Source organism: Taudactylus pleione, unplaced genomic scaffold (genome assembly GCF_031769625.1).
Source record: "Taudactylus pleione unplaced genomic scaffold, aTauple2 ptg000545l, whole genome shotgun sequence".
Taxonomy (NCBI): Eukaryota; Metazoa; Chordata; class Amphibia; order Anura; family Myobatrachidae; genus Taudactylus; species Taudactylus pleione.
The window spans coordinates 6654201-6673503 of NW_028284947.1; the positions used below are offsets into that span (position 1 = coordinate 6654201).

At 49.8% G+C, this 19303-nt stretch overlaps 1 protein-coding gene across 1 annotated transcript; it reads left to right on the forward strand.

The window, feature by feature from the left end:
- Window positions 1-242: 242 nt before the first annotated feature.
- On the forward strand, window positions 243-9633 carry LOC148500842 (uncharacterized). The gene is made up of 2 exons (XM_088451283.1): window positions 243-660; window positions 7844-9633. Exons 1-2 carry the CDS (start codon window positions 247-249, stop codon window positions 9149-9151), a joined length of 1722 nt encoding a protein of 573 aa, XP_088307409.1. The 5' UTR covers window positions 243-246; the 3' UTR covers window positions 9152-9633.
- The last annotated feature ends 9670 nt before the right edge of the window (window positions 9634-19303 follow it).

Below are 19303 nucleotides of genomic sequence, written 5' to 3' on the forward strand. Positions count from 1 at the left end.
GAAAAGTGCTGTCACTGTACAAATCACCTGTGCAGACAAACCTCACAATAAAGAGGAATAGCAATGTACACTAGTGCATGCAGAAGGGCACGAATAGGGGCAATATAAAAGCAATGCACTTTCCATCATGTAATCCCCGGGACAACCTCACTGTACACTTTCACTTTTGCTTCAGAACTTTAGACTTCCTGACATCGGGTTTAAAGACTCTGTTTGATTAACAGAGACTGTGGCCAATGGAACCTAATGCTGTGTACAGACACAACCAATCCGCAACAGGCAGCCGCACACTGCCCTGCTGTAACTTCCTCATGCTCGGAGGGAGAAGCAACAGCATCTAGCAGCTCCAGTAACATGAAGGGGAGCGCAGACAGCCGGGAACTGTACCAGAGATATGTCTCCTATTATCAGGCTAGGAGCCAAGAAGGGAATATGTCGCTGTGCGACAAGCTGGACGCAAACGCTCAGTTGCTGCAGCAGGCGTGCGATTCTCTTGCGACTCCTCCATACTACTGTGTCCTCAGAGAGAACTTCCTCCGGAGCACGGAGCAGCACAGGGCTGCAGTGCTGAGGCACACGGCGAAGGGTCTGGCCATACTTGAGCTCATTTGTGTCAATCTGTTTCTTTGTCCCTGGAGGAAGGAGATCCGGTCAGTGAAGGTAAGGACATAATAAATAGTGTATGGTACATTTCCCATTCTCACAGATGTAGCAACTCATGAAGCATGGACCAATATATATCCTTCGGCTCAGCAGCGGCTTGTGTGAATGGAGCCTAGGGATGGCCATCGATGATTGCCATCAATTGGTCCATAGGTGGCTACCATCGATGGCACAAAAACCATCTATGGTGAATAATCGATGGTTTGCACCCCTTGATGGCCACCGCTGCACTGGGGAATGGCGGTTCGCGAGCCAATCAAAAATGGGTGGGGCTTAGCCGACACAGGGAAGGGGCTAAGCTTTGTAAAACAAAAAATTCTCTCATCCATCGATGGCAGAGAACCAGTGATGCTCTGCCATCGATGGTGAAAGTATTCCACATCGGCTATAAACCATTGATCATTTTGAATCATCGATGGTCAATGGCCATCCCTAATGGAGCCTCTTAGATGGTCTCCACCTCCAGTGCCAGCGCCAGGGAGGATTCAGATGCATGCAGAGGACCTGGACCGCAGACATGCTCCAATGGTAATGCAGACAGCCGGCGGCGCCAATAACCCGCTACCAGGCATGCGTTACATAGAGTGTACGCACAAAGCATCTGCTGTGATCGGGACAGGCGGTATCAGAAATGGGTGGGGAAAGTGATTCCTGGGTGGTGACTGGGAGGTGGCCCGAAGCGAATGCAAAAAAAAATCAATGTTATGGGAGGGTTACGGGCGTGTCACGGGAATGTTATGGGAGGGTCACGGGCGTGTCACGGGAATGTTATGGAAGGGTCACGGGCGTGTCACAGGAATGTTATGGAAGGGTCACAGGCGTGTCACAGGAATGTTATGGAAGGGTCACGGGCGTGTCACGGGAATGTTATGGGAGGGTCACAGGCGTGTCACAGGAATGTTATGGAAGGGTCACAGGCGTGTCACAGGAATGTTATGGAAGGGTCACAGGCGTGTCACGGGAATGTTATGGAAGGGTCACAGGCGTGTCACGGGAATGTTATGGGAGGGTCACAGGAATGTTATGGGAGGGTCACAGGCGTGTCAGTGATGGCAGCTGCTTTCTCAGCTTCACAGCTGCAAACACAGAGTCCATGTTCAGACAGACATTGCACGTGCCATAGTGCTGGTGTAAGTGTGGATGGTGTACGGGATGACGGCGTGACATGAATCACCGGCGGTGTTACAGCGTGTAGAGACGCTGACAGTGCCCGTTTCTGGGCTTGCTCATTCAGACGCAGGTTACTGCACCAGGGGAAGGCTGATATTAGCGTTTGCATATTATTGCAGCAGCGTCCACCTCTGAATCAGGCCTCTGTATATCTTGCTAATTGATAACACAAGCGCCAGAGCATTGAAAAGGATCTTTTGAGAAAAATGGGGACAGCCAAACAGTTAGTCTGGGAGAAGACAAATAATAGGGGGGGATAGAAGAGAGGAGACCTATTCGTAGGGCACCCAATTGTTCATCCCCCTTTTTTATTTTAAGTGGACCTGTTAGTGCTGTAACATGGCGGCAGTGCACCCTGTGCAGGCTCCTCCCCCTGAGCGCATGATGTGCAGAGGAAGCTCCGAGTAGCTGCAGAGACGGCATGGTGTGTGTCCAGGCACCCTGCTAGCCATAGGCAAGGGCCTAGTTACCACCATGGGACCGGTTATCTACATGCAATTTTGTGAGTTGGACCAATATTAATGAGATTATAGCTTATGGTAAAGGGCCACATGGGACTGGAGTAGTGGCATCACTGGGGTTGGGTTCAAAGGGTGCGGACCGCACCGGGTGTCACCATCCGAAGGTGGTGACAACAAAATGTCTGCTCCACCTTAGTAAGAGCCGGGCGCTACCCTATGACGGCACTGGGGAGTAGCTGGCTGTGCAGAGAGAGTCTCTAGGGGCTAGAGTCTGTGCTGCGAGGCCACACACCCTTATTGGACGAATGCGCCAACCTCTGTGACAGCCACTGGCCTGGACCTGGAAATGAACAAGGGCCTATTGTTTTAAGTGTTGGGAATGCAGCTTGTGTACTCTCAATTGTCTGTTTACAACAGGGGTGGGGAACTTTTGCTCTACTGAGGGCCATTTTGATATATATAACATTATTTGCGGGCTCGGTGCAAGCCACGCCCACTCCGTGTGATGTCACATGGGGATGGGGCCACAATATCCAGTGATTACATCAATGCCTGGAGCATCCTGAGGATACTTTGGGGAGCTGTAAGGGCAGCGGTGTGACTGTCTGCTGCATATATTCTGGCTGCAGGGTGCCATTAAAGGCACCATGCTATCCAGATGAGGCTAGCAGAAAAAAGCTCTGAGGGCCAGACCAAATGATTCTGGGGGCCTTATATGGCCCCCGGGCCTGAGGTTCCCCACCCCTAGTTTACAATGTCCAATGCAGTGGGCCAGGCACAGGCTACAGCACAATATTGTGACTCACTGCTGCAAATCGCACCTCATGTCTGAGGATGCGCAGTATCTCCCATTTTGCCTCTCTTGACAAAGCAATGCTCGAGTTGGTATGTAGTTATATTGCCAGCGGACGGAATGCCAGCCACCGATATACCAATGCTGGAATCCTACCGCCCAACATAATGCAGACAACAATATTCCGAAGGAGATCAGGATACCGGCGTCGGCACCCTGAACCACCGAAATCCCAAACGTCCAGGCCGGGTAAGTATGTGCGTATCCCCGGGGAAGGGGGGGGTTAAGATTAGGGACCGTCGGGGGGAGGTTATGGTTAGGCACCCGGTCCCCTAGGAGGGTTAGGTTTAAGGTGCGGGAAGGGTGGGTTAGGGATAGGCACCGCCAGGAGGAGGTTAGGGTACTTACCAGCCTCCGTCGGGATCTTCACTAGTCGGGCTACCAGGGGACGGGATTTGATGTGTCTCAGCCGCCAATATTTCATACCAAACCCCTGGTGTTGTACCGTCAGATCAGCATGGGAATGCTTATAGCGGCCACACATCGCAGACGCTCATTTTACCTTTCATTTTGCTCTCCCGTAATTACTCATAATGCAACCACTACAGATAATTGAGATGCCCGTTAGTGACACCGCAACAGTGAGCGGCAGGACAGGAGGCTGTGCGGACCACCAGCTATTATGCTTTATTTTAATAATACAGCTTGGTCCCTCTCTATTACATCTGTCACTGAGATGACAATAGCATAGGAGGCCAGACTGCATTACAGGTATCACCGCTGTCCTTTTGACTAGGAGATAAATATGACAAGTTACCACATGACAGCCCCAGTCATGGCTACTGCTGGCAATACTCAGGGGCTGCCCTTGCCAATTATGGGGCTTAATAAATACGGATAAACCCTATTGCTTTCGTTAGATTTAGGGTTCATCTCCCTTTGATAAGTAGAAACACTCAGAATTAATATAAAGGGCATCTATCTCTGTAGCATTCACACATACAGTATATACTGGATAGAACTTGAGATATTATAAAGGAATCGGTATGACATACTGCCGGACTAAAGCCGGCGGATGTAATACCGACGCCAGAAGAATGAAGATCCCGACAGGGTAAGTATTCAAGCTATTCCTAAACCTTCCCCCCAGGGGTGCCTATACCTAACCCTCCCGTGGGGATGCCTAACCCTAGCCTCCCCCCAGGGGTACCTAACCTCCCCCCCCATCCTCTTGCCCTACCCTCCCGTGGGGAGGGTGCCAAACCCTAGTTCCCCGGGGAGCCCCTAAACCTAACCCCCCTCCCCCCCTGCAGCTACCTGCTCCCGACGCCCGATTTATCTTAGTTCGTTATCCCGGGCGTCGGGATTTCGGCATGGAGATAATGATAGGCGTCAGGATTTTGACGCCTATCAATAGTCCCATGTCGGGATTTCACAGTTGGGAAGCCGGCGGTCTACATTTCGTCCGCCGGCTTCCTGACCGCGTACCATTATAAACTATACTTACTTTGCAGCTATTGTTAGCCATTTCCAGCACTGAGAGCTAAATCCTCCAATGGACCGAAGCTGCCCATAAATGCTGCTATTTGATGGCTGTTTCAGATGTATTTGGCTGTACATTGTAACTTGCTCCAGTCTGCATTATTATCTGATCCAAATACGAGATGTCAGTCAATGTGGACTGTAAGAAGGCGATTCAGTTAAAGACACTCTACTATGTACCTGCTTTGTGGGTTTTATACCATGCCCCATCCCCAGGGGTGCACAGTAAAATGAACAATGTTGGGCTACCCTATATACAGGTGATATTTGCATGGTACATCGCCCTGTGACATGCAATGTTACAGCGCATTTCATCTAACCAACCCCTAAATGCCTATGGCCACTTCACGCAATTTTTAAAACGGCACTAGTTTTTCCTGATTTGACTACACGTAGCCAAATCGGAATTTACCTGCCTATGCTCCCAGACATCTGAGAGACTCTCATATTTTGGGAGGTAAGTATAATAAGTTAGTATTAATGGGACATTAGCTTTGAGAGACTGGACCTGCTTATACTGTATGTGAGCACCTTTTCAATATCTTCATGTCTAATAAGATATTGAAATTTGGCAAATCTAAAATAATTTTTCTTGGGGAAACAAAAAATACATAATTATAGTGGCGCTATTGTACGGTGCGCTTGGCTGTGAACGATTACCCCCGATGTGGAAGTGTCTGTCTGGATGCCGGTAGAGAGATGGCAGTCGGCAGTGGAAATCGTACAAAGTGAGAAGTGAGTTTCACTTTCCAAGACGGCAGCTGGCTTCATCCAAAATCAGACGAGAGAGGGAGGTAGAGAAGAAAAAAAATGTAAAATATATACATACACTCGGGCACAATTGTTAGGATGTTTCTGTATGCCTCAGTCATATAAAGAAACTTCTAGGATCACTCTACCCAAAAACATAAATTACAAAATGGTAATTTCTTTCCACCAAATTTTTTCCGAACTGGGCCGATCTTCGTAGGCACTTGTGACTGTTGCATACGGTACTTTAGATTTCTCTACTGCGTATCGTAAAATATGGAAGATATGTAATTAAAGCAGCATATACAGTAGTGCTGATGTCATTTAAAAAAATTAAAACCTTGCAAACATATCCAGGAAACAACTCAGTTAATACTAATCTGCAGAAAAACAGGAATTTATATAGTGGTTTCCTGGTTCATACTGATGTCGTGCATGTGTTTGTTATATTGTTATATCAGAGATAAATTCCTGAGCCTGCATCAAAGGAGAATTTCATCCACAATCTTAAGCCCCCTATCCTATGAAGAGTTTTAAGGTGCCTATCCAATAGACGATTAAAATGAGCGATTGAACGATATCGATATCATTCGATAATCGTTTCAACATGATTTGAAAATTTGGTCTTTTAGACATCTATCATCGTGCAAACATGCTGGTCAACCTGACGATATAGTCAGGCTCAGCATGTTTGCAGATGATTGATTGTGCCTGCACCGAACAACATATAGTTCAGTGTGGGCACCCTGCAGTGTAGTGAACGACTGAACAATATCATTATCGTTCAGTCTTTTCACTGTCGGGTAGTGGATACCCGCCTTTAGCTCTTCACAAAGATGTTTTATTGCTTTAAAATCCTGAATGAAGACACTGACAATTGAGGTGGAATCAAAAGGTCAAAGGTTTATTAATAAAATCTTTTTTTAGGTGGCGTAGAAAAAAAGCATTGCTTCCAAAGCTCTAGCCCACGATAAAATACTAAACGTGGCTACTTGAAGGCCTCTGACGCAACCTGAGTTACGATAGGCTACACCCCCCTTTATTTGGCTTAATACTACTGGGCCCAACCTCTAGGAAGAAGCCTAGGTCCCCCCCTTGAGGGCAGAGATAGCATGCCCTGCGTAAGGAAGGTGTGCCACAACCAATACTTGGGCAGCTGAGAAGCAATGCTTTTCAGCCTCACAATGTAAACATTGAAAGCAAAGTTAAATAAAACCAGAAAACAATGTACCAGAACAACGGGGCATGGACAGGTGGGAATTAATCTGTTAGAAAAGAGAAAGTGAACCCTGCTTCCTTTAAGTATAGGAGCCAAGACCCTCCCCCAACTAGCCCTGTGATAGGCTACCGAAAACCAGCCCTGACCTGTCAATCATACAAGGCAGGGTAACTACATAAACACTCACTGAAATCCCTAACCCCCATAAGACGTGTCTTAATGTAGCATCAGGCATATGCTGCCTTCAGCTACCTAAACTGGAGGATCATTGCCTTGTTGCCGATCCAATTTCAGCCAAGCTTCAATTGTCGGATAGATGGCCATGCCTTTTTTTCTCTAAAATTCTAAAGCCCATGACCATGCTTGTCAGTTGCTATAAGGTTCTTTATGGTGACATGCTGTGCTCAGATAGGGGTATAAATGCTGTATACTAGCTTACAAGTCCTGCTCACTGCCAGATCACTTCCTCCTACAGGTTCTTTGTTCTCTAATTTAGTAGGAAGCTGCTCTGGAGAGAATCTGACCATGACTTTGAAGCTACAAATTGCACACAATGCAGGGTTATATTTAGTATATCAAGGTCTCGCAGGTGGAGGGAAAATAGAGGAACTGTTATGGGGTTTTTTTTTTCTTCATTAACAACTTGTGCACAAGGAGTAGTGTAAAACATACATTTCCCTCAAACCTCACAGGACCTCTTTATGGGCGGGATGCACTAAAGGAAGAAATGCAGTCAAACCCCCAAAAATGCAGTTTTCGGGGGGTGTGACTGCTTTTCTCATATACATCAAGTCCCGGAATGAGATATATTCCGGGGTTTGATGTGGTGGGCAACGCCATCTTCAGATGGCATTGCCGAATAGAAGCATATGGGCTTCTATTCGCGACACCCCCTCTGGGAGGGATCCAATCTGATTTCTCCCAGCACCCCCCACAGCACATGTGCAGAAGGACTTCTGGGTCATAGCTGTCCTTTGCGTTTTCGCTCATGTGTACTGGCATAATTAACGCTGGCATGCATGTGAAGAGTGGCGGGATAAATCCCGCCCATCGTATATATTATAAATGCCTATGAGAATCACCTGACAGTGATAGAGAATGATGACTGCCTACTTTTCCATACTTCTGGATGCGGCCAATGCCAGATGAAGTATTTATCAAACTGATGCATTTTCCCAGTGTCCTTCTGATTGCTATCATTAAAAAGAAAAATCTGTTAAAATGTAATATATTGTTTCCTTGCAGAAATTTACGGGGACTTTTATCTATTATGTTGAACCTGTAATTCCAAAGGACACCGTAAGGCAGATTCTGCAGCGAGTGGGGTACTCCACAGACACAGAAACTGAATATATAATTGGAGGACTGATAAACACAGAAGAGGCAAAGCAGGCAGCCTTTGAATTATATTGGTCTAGAATTCAGTGTGAAGAGCTGATTTCGTTAATAGCTGAAAATCAAACTGACCGTGTCAATCTCTTCATTTATGAGCCCAGTACTGAGAGAAGGAATGAAAGAGGAAACATAGGACTGCCCGTTAAAAGCGACTGTAAAGTTGTTAGCGTCATAGAAATTGAGGCTGTAATTAATGCTAAAAAAAACAAATCTGAGAAGATCATTAATATTGACTCTAGAAAGCCTTCTGAGAAACTTGATGTAGATGACGCTCACGAAGACATCTATGAAACTTCTGCCAAAGATTTAAACTTCAGTTTTAACAAATACTTAGACAGCGATGAGTTCCTTAATAAATACAGTGACCTCAATTTGGCCCAGCAGCCAATCTTCCCTTTAAATAACAGACAAATCAATACTGAACTGAAAGAGTTGAGAGAAGAATGGGTACAGCTCGCGTATGAAGAACCAAACTTGGCAAAACCACATAACCCTGAATCCTTTACTAAGGAATCCGAATCAGACTTGTCTAAAGGTCGGGAACGTCATGCGGACTCAATTTGTGGCCAAAAATGTGTAAATGTTGATGAGAGGATATATGCGGATGTGCAGAGTAAGTCGGACCCTAAGAGACCGATCATACTTGGTGAGTCTCCTGTTGAGTTCAATATACCAAATAAACCAGGACAGTCAGAGCGTATAGTGAATAAACTGAAGATGGGAATAATGGACATTGAGTTGTTGGCTTACCCTGTTGAAGAAACATTACCTCCAGATCCCGTAGACTTTTCCAATAGCAGCGATTTGTGCCAGTGGCAGTCAAAGTGGACAAGCCACAAAAGCAAAGAAGTAGTGGATGGCACCAAAAGTCCAGCATCAACATCTGGTTCCCCCATGCCCAATGCTACCGGTAAGGCAGCAGAGGGGAGTGCTTGTATTGAGAATTTAAACAGACTCAGAGAGCCGCCCAGCTCCACATACATTCCACCAGGAGTGGGAGAGAGACAGTGTTTGAGGATCACGGATATACAGCCGGAAGAAAATCACTTCCAGGCACCTAGAGACATGGATCTGGTCAGTGAGACGTCGTATAGCATGAATGAAGACACCAGGGAAGACTTTGTGATGATTACCAAGAAAGAGTCTTTCCAAAACTGAATTGTGGTCTTATTGTGCACTAAGAATAGATTATTTTAACATTCATTAAAACTCAGAACCTATGAATTGGGGAGTGACACTATGTTTAATGGGGTGTTATTTGTTAAAACAGGTGAGATTGGGTTGGGTATGATATACCGGCTCTCAGGATGCCGCTAGTCTGAATACAGACAGCGGCATCCCGACAGGCAGTATCCTGACAGCCATAGGAGTGAATGGTGAGTATTTTTGTAACTCCTACCCTAACCCTCCCCCCCCCTAGTGCCTAAACCTAACCTCCCCCTATAGTTAACGCGGTATGCAGTCGGGAAGCCGGCGGACCAAATCCCGACAGTCATATCACGGCAAGGGTCTAAAGACAGGCGTTGATACACCGACGCCTGTCATTAGACATATGCCGGGAGCCCGATCCCCGGCATCCCGATTGAAGGGATGCCGAGCCCGGATAGCTGCGGGTGGGGGGGAAGGTTAGGTTTAGTGTTCCCGGGGGGGACTTAGGGTTAGGCACCCCCCAGAAGTTTAAGTTTAGGCTAGGGGAAGGGGGGGGTTAGCGTTAGGCACCCCCGGGGGGGACTTAGGGTTAGGCTAGGGAAAGGGGGGGTTAGGTTTAGGCACCCCTAAGGGAGGGTTAGGGGGTAGAAATAGGCTAGTATATACTTACCTTGGACAATCGGGATATCCTCCTCTGCCGGGATTCCAACCGCCTGGCATGGGTCCGGCGGTAAATCATACTGATTCAGTTAACGCTCCCCTCGCCCTGCACCCCGATACTTACCTTCGGGATGCAGACAGTCGGGATACTGGTGCCGGCATCCCGACCTGTTGGGATTTCAGCGCTGGTATTAAGACAGTCGGCATGCCGCACACCGGGATGCTGACCACATCCTGGTGAGATGTATGGCTCAAAAGGTATAGTCCAAGAAATAGGTCCTTGGCTGAATTTGTGTTGGTATACGGACCAGGGACGTGCAGGTTTCTACTCATTTTCATTTTAGCCTTATATATACAGATGTGTTATTATACATGGTTGAAGGAGTTACACCAAACAGCCCTTTCTACTTCAGGGTCCATAGGGTATCCACAGGATACCTTGGGGTATAGGTGTGACGTCAGTCGCAGGGCACCAAAGAGTTAAGCTTTCAGCCTCCCAGGATGCACTAGGTCCCCCTCCTATACCCCGCCCCCGGGCCAAGGCACCCCAGTTTAGTTTGGTGCCCGGCCGGAGTCGGGTGCACCTGTTGGAGTGGGGGCTAGAAGAGCCCCTGAAGCTTATTCTTCATGCAGCTGTGGCTGCACAACTGGATGAACAGCATGGACAGTCAGTCCTGACGTCCATGCTGTCTTCCCTACACCCCGCCGGTACCAGAACGCCGGTACTGATCCGGGGATGCTGGTGGGCGTCTGGGGTCACAGCTAGCGGTGACCCCAGATGCTCCGGACCATGGCCGGATTCAAGGGGAACAGAGGTAAGCAGCGGGGTCCCGCGGTGGGTCCCCGCTGATCACATGGTCCTAAGTCCCCAGGCAGGGGGCTCCCTGGGGACTGGCTGCAGCGTGGAGCCAGGCGACCAACCTGCGCTTCCACTACCCCCTGGGACAGCGGACCGCAGCAGAGCGGTAGCGCTGCGGCGTCCCAGGGGTTAAATGCATGCCAGGGGAGCGCGCCTTCCCTGTCTCACAGCCGGTGCCTCCCCCGCTGCACACAGCCCTCTCTGCATGTGCCGACTGGTCCTGTGGCAGCGCTCCTCCCCCAGGCCAGCCTCCTCTCTGCTCCTCGGCGGCCATCTTCTCCAGAACGCATGGTGAACGCTGCTGGAAGCGCTGGACGGAAGCATCGTGGTCTGGGTCCCCCCGCATACCTCTCCTCCGCTGTGGTCAGGTCTGTGTATGCAGCGCTGTGTCTGTGTAGTTGAGTGATCAGCGCTGTTAGTGCAGGAATTGTTATTTTTCTGCATTGTATGTGACTGTGCTAGCGCTGCTGCCTGTAATCTTTTCTTCTCTAAACTGTCAGCTTTATTACTGTCCCTGTTCTTTCTGCTAAAGCCCTTGCGGTGCGGTGCTGCAGGGTGGTCTCTCGCCTATTTAATACTTAATTGGTGAGAGAGGTCACATACGTGGTGCCATCATGTCTGAAAGTGATTTTCCCCTCCGGCTACAGTGTACCACGTGCAAAGTACCGTTAGCGGAGGGGGAGGGTAGCGCGGAGGGCCTTTGCCGGCAGTGTTTGTCCATGGCGCGGCCTATTACGGTTACAGCACCGGTACAGGAGCCGCCCTGGGCTTGTTTCGCTCAGGCGTTAACAGCTTTAGTGGGCCAGTTAGCTCCGCAGCCCGCGTTTACTCCGATGGGTTTGTCCCAGCAGTCTGTGGTGTCGTCACCCATGCAGGGGTTCCCACGACAATTGGTGGTACCCCACAGTCTCCCTATTTCCCCGCTCCCGGGTTCTCAGGAGCCAGCGTGGGTTAACTCCCTGACGAGTTCTGTACAGCACTTGTCGGATGTGTTGCAAGGGGAGTCTGTGATGCGGTCTCATAAAAGGCCGGTGGCGTCTCTGTCCGCTCCTTATGAGGATGACGAAGGGACGTCTGATGATGGGGAGATTCTAGATCCTTACGATCAGGAACCTCTCCATACTAAGGACGCTGATGCTAAGTCCAAAGTATATATTCCTGGACTTATTCGGGCGGTCCGCACAGCCTTGGTGATTGAGGACGAAGTTCCCCCAGCGGCTAAATCTAAGTATGCCTTTTTCAAAGATGTGAAGGGCGATGCCACAGTCTTTCCTCTTTCGGGTCAGTTGGTGGACCATTTAGAGGAGGCGTGGAAACAACCTGGCAAAAGATACCAGCCGCAGAGACGCCTGGCGGTGACTTATCCGTTCGCGGATAATTATTTTGCGAAGTGGGAATCCCCTCCACAGGTGGATTCCCACGTGACCCGTCTTGTCCGTAGTGCCACATTGCCGATGCCATCCATGTCCTCCCTTAAGGATGCTACGGACCGCAAGGTAGAAATCTGCCTGAAGTCCGCTTATTCCCTTGCAGGGGGGGCAGCACGGCCGGCTATGGCCATTTGCTGGGTTGCCAGAGCGATGGAGCGCTGGGCGGATTCATTAGAGGCTTCTTTTGAATCCGACTGTCCGGCCGATCAGGCGGAGTTGATTGGCAGTCTCCGTGATTCGGCCACCTACATCAACGAGGCGGCTCTAGACATTAGTACTCTGGTGTCTAGAATTTCTTCAGCAGCGGTAGCTGCTCGTCGCACCTTGTGGCTGCGATCCTGGAAGGCGGACGCAGATTCCAAGAAAGGTCTGGAAGCGTCGCCGTTTACCGGAGAAGTTCTCTTCGGTCCGGATCTGGATAAGATTGTGGCCACGCTGGCGGCAGCCAAATCTGCCTGTCTCCCGTCGGCCGCTGCTCCTTCTGGTTCGGGACCATCGTCCTTTCGGTCATCTAGGGCCCAGGGCAGGCCCAAACCACAGTCGTTTCCTCGACAGGCTGGCCCTAAGAAATCGGTCAAGCCCCGGAAGCAGGCATGGAGTACCAGACATCCGGCCCCCAAGCCAGATGACAAGCCTGCGGCCTGACGGTCCGGGCCTCCCTTTGGGGGATCCCAGGGTGGGAGGCCGCCTGCTACAGTTCGCCCAGTGTTGGTCGACCACTACGACAGACACTTGGGTTCTGGAGGTGGTTTCCCACGGATACGCCCTCTCCTTCCGGCACAGACCCCCGGCTTGCTTCTTCACCACGGGTCTCCCATCAGACCGGAACAAGGCTACGGAGCTGCGGAAGGTATTGCACACTATGCTCCAGGCTGGAGTTATAGTGGCGGTTCCATTCTCCCAGAGGGGCCAGGGTTTCTATTCAAATCTATTTTTGGTACAGAAACCCAATGGGTCATATCGTCCGATTCTCAACCTCAAAGCACTCAACAAGTCTTTGCGGGTCCCGAAGTTTCGGATGGAGACCCTACGGTCCATCATTCTGGCGCTGGAACCTGGGGACTACTTGGTGTCATTGGACATACAGGACGCTTACCTGCATGTCCCTATTCTTTGGCGCCATCAACAGTTCCTCAGGTTTGCAATCAGCAGCGACCACTTCCAGTTTCGGGCGTTACCTTTTGGCCTGGCAACAGCACCACGTGTTTTCACCAAGGTGATGGCGGTCATGGCGGCTTCTCTGCGGCTGCAGGGAGTCCGCATGTTGCCGTATTTGGACGACCTGTTATTGGTGGCAGGATCTCCAGAGCTACTGTTACGCCACTTGGACCTGACCATTGCACTGCTGCAACGGCACGGCTGGCTAATCAACTGGCAGAAGTCCACTCTAATCCCGTCTCGGAGGATTCTGCATCTTGGAGCCTTATTGGACTCGGGACAGCAAAGGATCTTCGTGACGGAGGACAAGATCTCTGCTTTACAGTCAAGGGTGCGCAGTTGTCTGCACAGCCGCCGGGTGTCCTTACACTCGGCGATGAGGTTACTGGGCTCCATGGTGTCGGTGTTCGACATGGTGGAATACGCCCAGTTTCACTCCAGACCTCTGCAGCACCTGATCCTATCCAAGTGGAACGGGCTGACTCAGTCTCTGAAGTCCCAGACGATTGTGCTCACCCAGGAGGTTCGCCTGTCCCTTACGTGGTGGTTACAGACGACCCACCTCAACAAGGGACGTTAGTTCTGGGTTCCAAATTGGGTCCTGTTGACAACGGACGCCAGTCTTCGGGGCTGGGGAGCAGTTTCGGGTCCACACTTGTTCCAGGGCAGGTGGACGCCGACAGAAGCGGAGCTTCCAATAAATATCTTGGAACTCCGTGCGGTCTTCAATGCTCTCCAGCAGGCACAGCGGTTTCTCCAGGGTCGCCCGGTGCAGGTCCAGTCGGACAACGCTACCACCGTGGCCTACATAAACAGGCAAGGAGGAACTCGCAGTCGGGCGGCTCTCGTAGAGGTCTCTCGGATCCTGGTTTGGGCGGAGCGCAATCTTCCGGCCATATCAGCGGTCTTCATCCCGGGAGTGCTCAATTGGGAGGCGGACTTTCTAAGTCGCCAGGACGTTCATCCGGGGGAGTGGTCCCTGCACCCGGACGTTTTTCAACTACTGGTGGACAGGTGGGGTCTTCCAGAAATCGACCTCATGGCGTCCCGGCACAACAACAAGTTGCCGGTGTACGGGTCTCGCACAAGAGACGAAGGGGCGTCTCTGGTGGATGCTCTGTCCGTCCGGTGGACGTTCCAGTTCGCATACCTGTTCCCTCCGGTCTCCCTTCTTCCACGGGTAATCCGGAAATTCAAACAGGAAGGAGGGACGCTCCTGTTGATAGCTCCCGTGTGGCCCAGACGGCACTGGTTCTCAGACCTTCAGGGTCTGTCCGTGGACATTCCTCTGCGGTTGCCGCTACGACCGGACCTTCTGTCTCAGGGTCCTTGCCTTCACCCGGACCTGACTCGGCTGTCTTTGACGGCGTGGCTGTTGAGACGGCCATGCTGAGGTCCCGGGGGTTTTCCAGCTCTGTGGTGCGTACCATGTTACGAGCTCGGAAACCGTCTTCCGCGAGGATATACCATCGCGTGTGGCATACGTTCTTCCAGTGGTGTCGACCGAGAGGTTATGCACCGCGGGAGTTTCGTCTGTCTCGGATTCTCGCCTTCCTGCAAGCGGGACTAGATCATGGGCTTCGCCTTGCTTCTTTGAAGGTACAGGTTTCGGCCCTATCTGTCTGGTTTCACCGTAGGATTGCTACAATCCCGGATGTGCGCACCTTTATGCAGGGTGTTCTCCGCATTCAGCCGCCCTTTGTTCCACCTGTGGCGCCTTGGGATTTGGCTGTGGTCCTGAGGGCTCTCCAAGGACCGCCGTTTGAACCACTGGGCTCAGTGGATCTTAAATGGCTAACAGCTAAGACTGTTTTCCTTCTGGCTATTGCTTCGGCCAGACGTGTTTCTGAGTTAGGGGCTCTTTCTTGTAGACCCCCTTTCTTGGTTTTTTATGGGAACAGGGCAGTGCTCCGCACTCGGCCCGAGTTTCTTCCCAAAGTTGTTTCCCAGTTTCATATTAACGAGGAAATAGTTGTTCCGGCCTTTAACTCACCGGGTCTTTCCGTGGGTGAGGCCTCTTTGGATGTTGTGCGGGCCTTAAGGACTTATGTTGACCGCACTTCTTCGTTTAGGAAGTCGGACGCTTTGTTTGTCCTCTTTGGCTTCCGTAAAAAGGGTTGGCCTGCTTCAAAGCAAACTTTGGCAGCCTGGATCCGTATGGCTATTTCTGAAGCTTATCTTCATGAAGGCCTACCGGTCCCTCCTTCTCTGAAGGCTCATTCCACTAGGTCTGTGGGTCCTTCGTGGGCAGCTCGACGTGGTGCCTCGGCAGTTCAGATCTGCAAGGCTGCTACGTGGTCTTCTGTCCATACCTTCGTGAGGTATTACAGGTTTGACACCTTCGCCTCTCAGGATGCTTCCTTCGGGCGGCGGATTCTCCTTTCTGCACAGGAGCGTCCCCACCCTTAAAGGATACTGCTTTGGGACATCCCCAAGGTATCCTGTGGATACCCTATGGACCCTGAAGTAGAAAATATGAGATATGGTAAGAACTTACCCTTGTTATCTCTATTTCTACGAAGTCCATAGGGTTCCACAGGACTCCCGCCCTGTCGCACCTGTGCTGCAGATGGGCTTTGCTCTGGTCACCGGTTTTCCGTCTCCCTCTGGTGAGAATGTGATTCTTGTATGTGTCCAGATCTTTGTTCTCTCTCTTCCTTCTCCTCCTCCGGCCTATGGCTTGGTAACTAACTGGGGTGCCTTGGCCCGGGGGCGGGGTATAGGAGGGGGACCTAGTGCATCCTGGGAGGCTGAAAGCTTAACTCTTTGGTGCCCTGCGACTGACGTCACACCTATACCCCAAGGTATCCTGTGGAACCCTATGGACTTCGTAGAAATAGAGATAACAAGGGTAAGTTCTTACCATATCTCATATTTTCTTGGTGCGCCAGGTCCCTTGCATCGAGTGGCTTTTTTGCACAAAAATGCATCTTAGTCGCAATGCAATGCTACCAAGGTGCACCAGGACCAGGGACGTGCAGTCAGGGTAGGCACCCTGACTGTCACACTCCTGAGACTTGATATACAAATGATTAGAATAATACAAAGAAGATATTTCTAACTTATAAACAGTAAGCTGCACAGAAAGAATGCTAATAGAGGCATTGCTCTGAGTGTGGGGGGCGTGCCTCGAGCACTGATGGACACCTTAGATGTGTCATGTGACCAGGAAGTGCACTGCAGTGCTTAGAGATCGGAGCTCAACAGCAAGAGAAGACTTAGGGCCTGATTCAGACCTGCTCGGTAGATGCGGCCGCTCGCTCCTAGCGTATGGAAATTCAGCTAAGTGACGTCAAGGCAGCCGCTCGCACGGCAAAGCATAAGCACGCCCACTATGTCTTGGCGAGCGATCACTTTGTGTTTACAGACACCCACCAGCCTGTCTTTAGCCGCCCACTAGCATACGTCATCTCCAGGAAGTATATACAACCATCGGTACATCGGGTTCCATCTGATCTGACCGCAGCGTTTACGGTTGGCTGTAACCTACTGCGAGCACTTCAGTGTATTATTCAACCAGGTGACGTGTACTATGACGGTGCCTGTTAATTATGCACGCCCTAGAAACGGCGTGATAACACTCAGGCACGCCTACGTCCGTACTCCACTACCCCGTTTCTACGGGCATGCTCCTGTTACCACCCCCAAACGGCCTCTCCTGTCACTCAAGGGGAGGTAAGTGCCGCACAGGAGAGGATCTACGGCAGCAAGCTCAGTGAGAGCCCACACCATTACATCCACTCCCCAGACGTTTTGATTACTTGCCTCCAGCAAACACACTGGTGCTGGTCTGGGACGCCCAGCCCAAGCGCCGGTGTACTGTCTGGACAGGGGGGGTATACATCATGTCTAGGGCCTTTCCTCTATCCCTGCACACCCAGACAAGAGCCGTACTCCTGCCCTGGGAAGACTACCCCAGGTCATGACTTTCGCATACACCGCCAGCAAATTATATTCTCTCACCCAGCCAGATAGCGGGATGCCGCGAATCTGACACACTGACAATAATCGGGATTCTAAGTACTGTCTTATTAATACCAGAGGGGAACAGTGACCATAGTGCCTACAGCGATTTGTCACTATGTTCCTCATTTGCAATCATTCATCCTAAACTGCATTATTTGCATATGTTGAGCATTATGCATAGTATTGCATTGACTTTATTTATCTAAATATCAACTTTGCTCCTCATTTTTTGGTTTTCATTTTTTCCTACTATATATGTTCATGTAAGTTTTGAGTGTTTTTGAATTGAGTAAAACATTTTACATTTTTTGATACATCAGTGTGTGTTTAGTATATACACAATTGATCATCATTATATAGCAACACGGTATGGTGTAGCGCTTCAGTACTTCCATAACTACATTGCCAATTTATTATCTGGAGACGGGACATCTCTAGTTTTCTGAAGCAGCTCCCCTCTAGAATCACGATTCATTCCAATTAAGCGCTGGTTCCCTTCTACCCCCTTTTTCAAATGTTCTCATGTGTACAGATTTTCAACGCTGAAATCTGTAATGTGAAATATTTATTTTCCAGGAATTCAGGCTCTTGGATATATGTGCCTGTTACTGCAACTGTGACAGGAAAGGATGTGTCTGATGGACTGAGCAAACTTCGTTATTTTATCTGAGCGTTCGATCACATGACAAACTAGGAAGACAGCAGTAGCTATTCACGGTGGGCCTGAGGCTATGCTTATCTTGTGTGTTTGCACACTGCTCACACTCTGAAACTGCAAGCATGTAAGCGTGGGTGATGCAGAGACAGACGCATGTCAGTAGCATCTACACTTACAAAAATTTTTACAAGAATATAAGGTAAAGTCTCTCTTCTTTTCTATGGCCTTTGCCCATCACATTTGCATTTCACCATAGTATGTTATTTTTTGTAGTGACAGCAGCAACTTCTAGAAGAGCACCTATAAATATATATATATAATGGTTAATAGCGCCATAGCTATTTAAAATGTATGCACAATAAATGTTATCCCCTAAGATTATGCCCACAGACCATGCTGGGCAGCATGGAGACACAACAGTTAGTATTACTGTCTTTACACTGCAGTGGTCATGGGTTAAATATTGACCAGGGCTCCTATCTGTGTAGAGTCTGCATGTTCTTCACGTATTTGCATGGGTTTTATCCCACAGTCCTAAAAAATACTGATAGATTAACTTCTGAATGATATGGGCCATAGTGTATTTGTGTGCAGGGGGGCTGTCTACTACATCCCTGGGCCGGTTGGAGGGCGTGGTGGGGGCCCGGGTTTGCTGCTATACGGGCATGGCTAGGTGTAATGGACAAGGCAGAGAGGAGAAGTGTTACAGTGCTTCTCTGGAGCTGCTCCCCCTGTGCTGAGCATGAGGCGCTGCTTAGCGGCGCCGCGCATAGTAGTTAAAGTTTTTTGGGGAGGGGGCTTGAACAAGCCTCCCAGATTTGGTAATATCCCCTCCCAGTACCCTGATGGGTCTGATTGAAAGGTAAACGCTAACTGCACAAAGTTCCTATATTAACGCAGTTGGCCAATGTTAGAAGAACTGCACACATGTCCCATTGGTTACTGCTGGGAGACGTATAGTGAATTTGGACACCGAGAGGCAATTACGGTGGGAGCAGGGGGGTGGTTAGCCAGACCCGGGTGTGTTGCAGTCGGCGACTTCGTCTAAGGACACAGCTGCACTGACAGACAGACGGACACATGTTCAGGTGGAGATTCTGTGCCCCCATAGGGCTGGTGCAATCTCTGATGGTGCAACCGATGGCATGTCTTAATTTGCACAGTGGCGGATTAGCACAGCAGCCGGTGGGCTTCTCAGTAGAAAGCCCATCGGCATTTGAATACAGAGATAGTCTCAGCTGTGGAAAAAGATCTAGTTGCTGCTACATCTACCTCTCAATCAGGCCCAATGTTTGTACAGTGCTACATAACACGGTTGGGCCTGGGTCTATCACAGCCCCTCACATAATGACTCTTTAAACCAGTCTGCATACCAGTATACTTAGCTTCCCATTCTGAATTGGATAAAGGGTGCAGGCCTTTATTATTTT

Excerpts from the sequence above, each read along its gene's own strand:
- LOC148500842 (XM_088451283.1), top strand. The coding sequence starts at position 247 with ATGCTGTGTACAGACACAACCAATCCGCAACAGGCAGCCGCACACTGC. Across the intron at positions 661-7,843 it reads AGGAGATCCGGTCAGTGAAG|AAATTTACGGGGACTTTTAT; the intron begins GTAAGGACATAA and ends GTTTCCTTGCAG.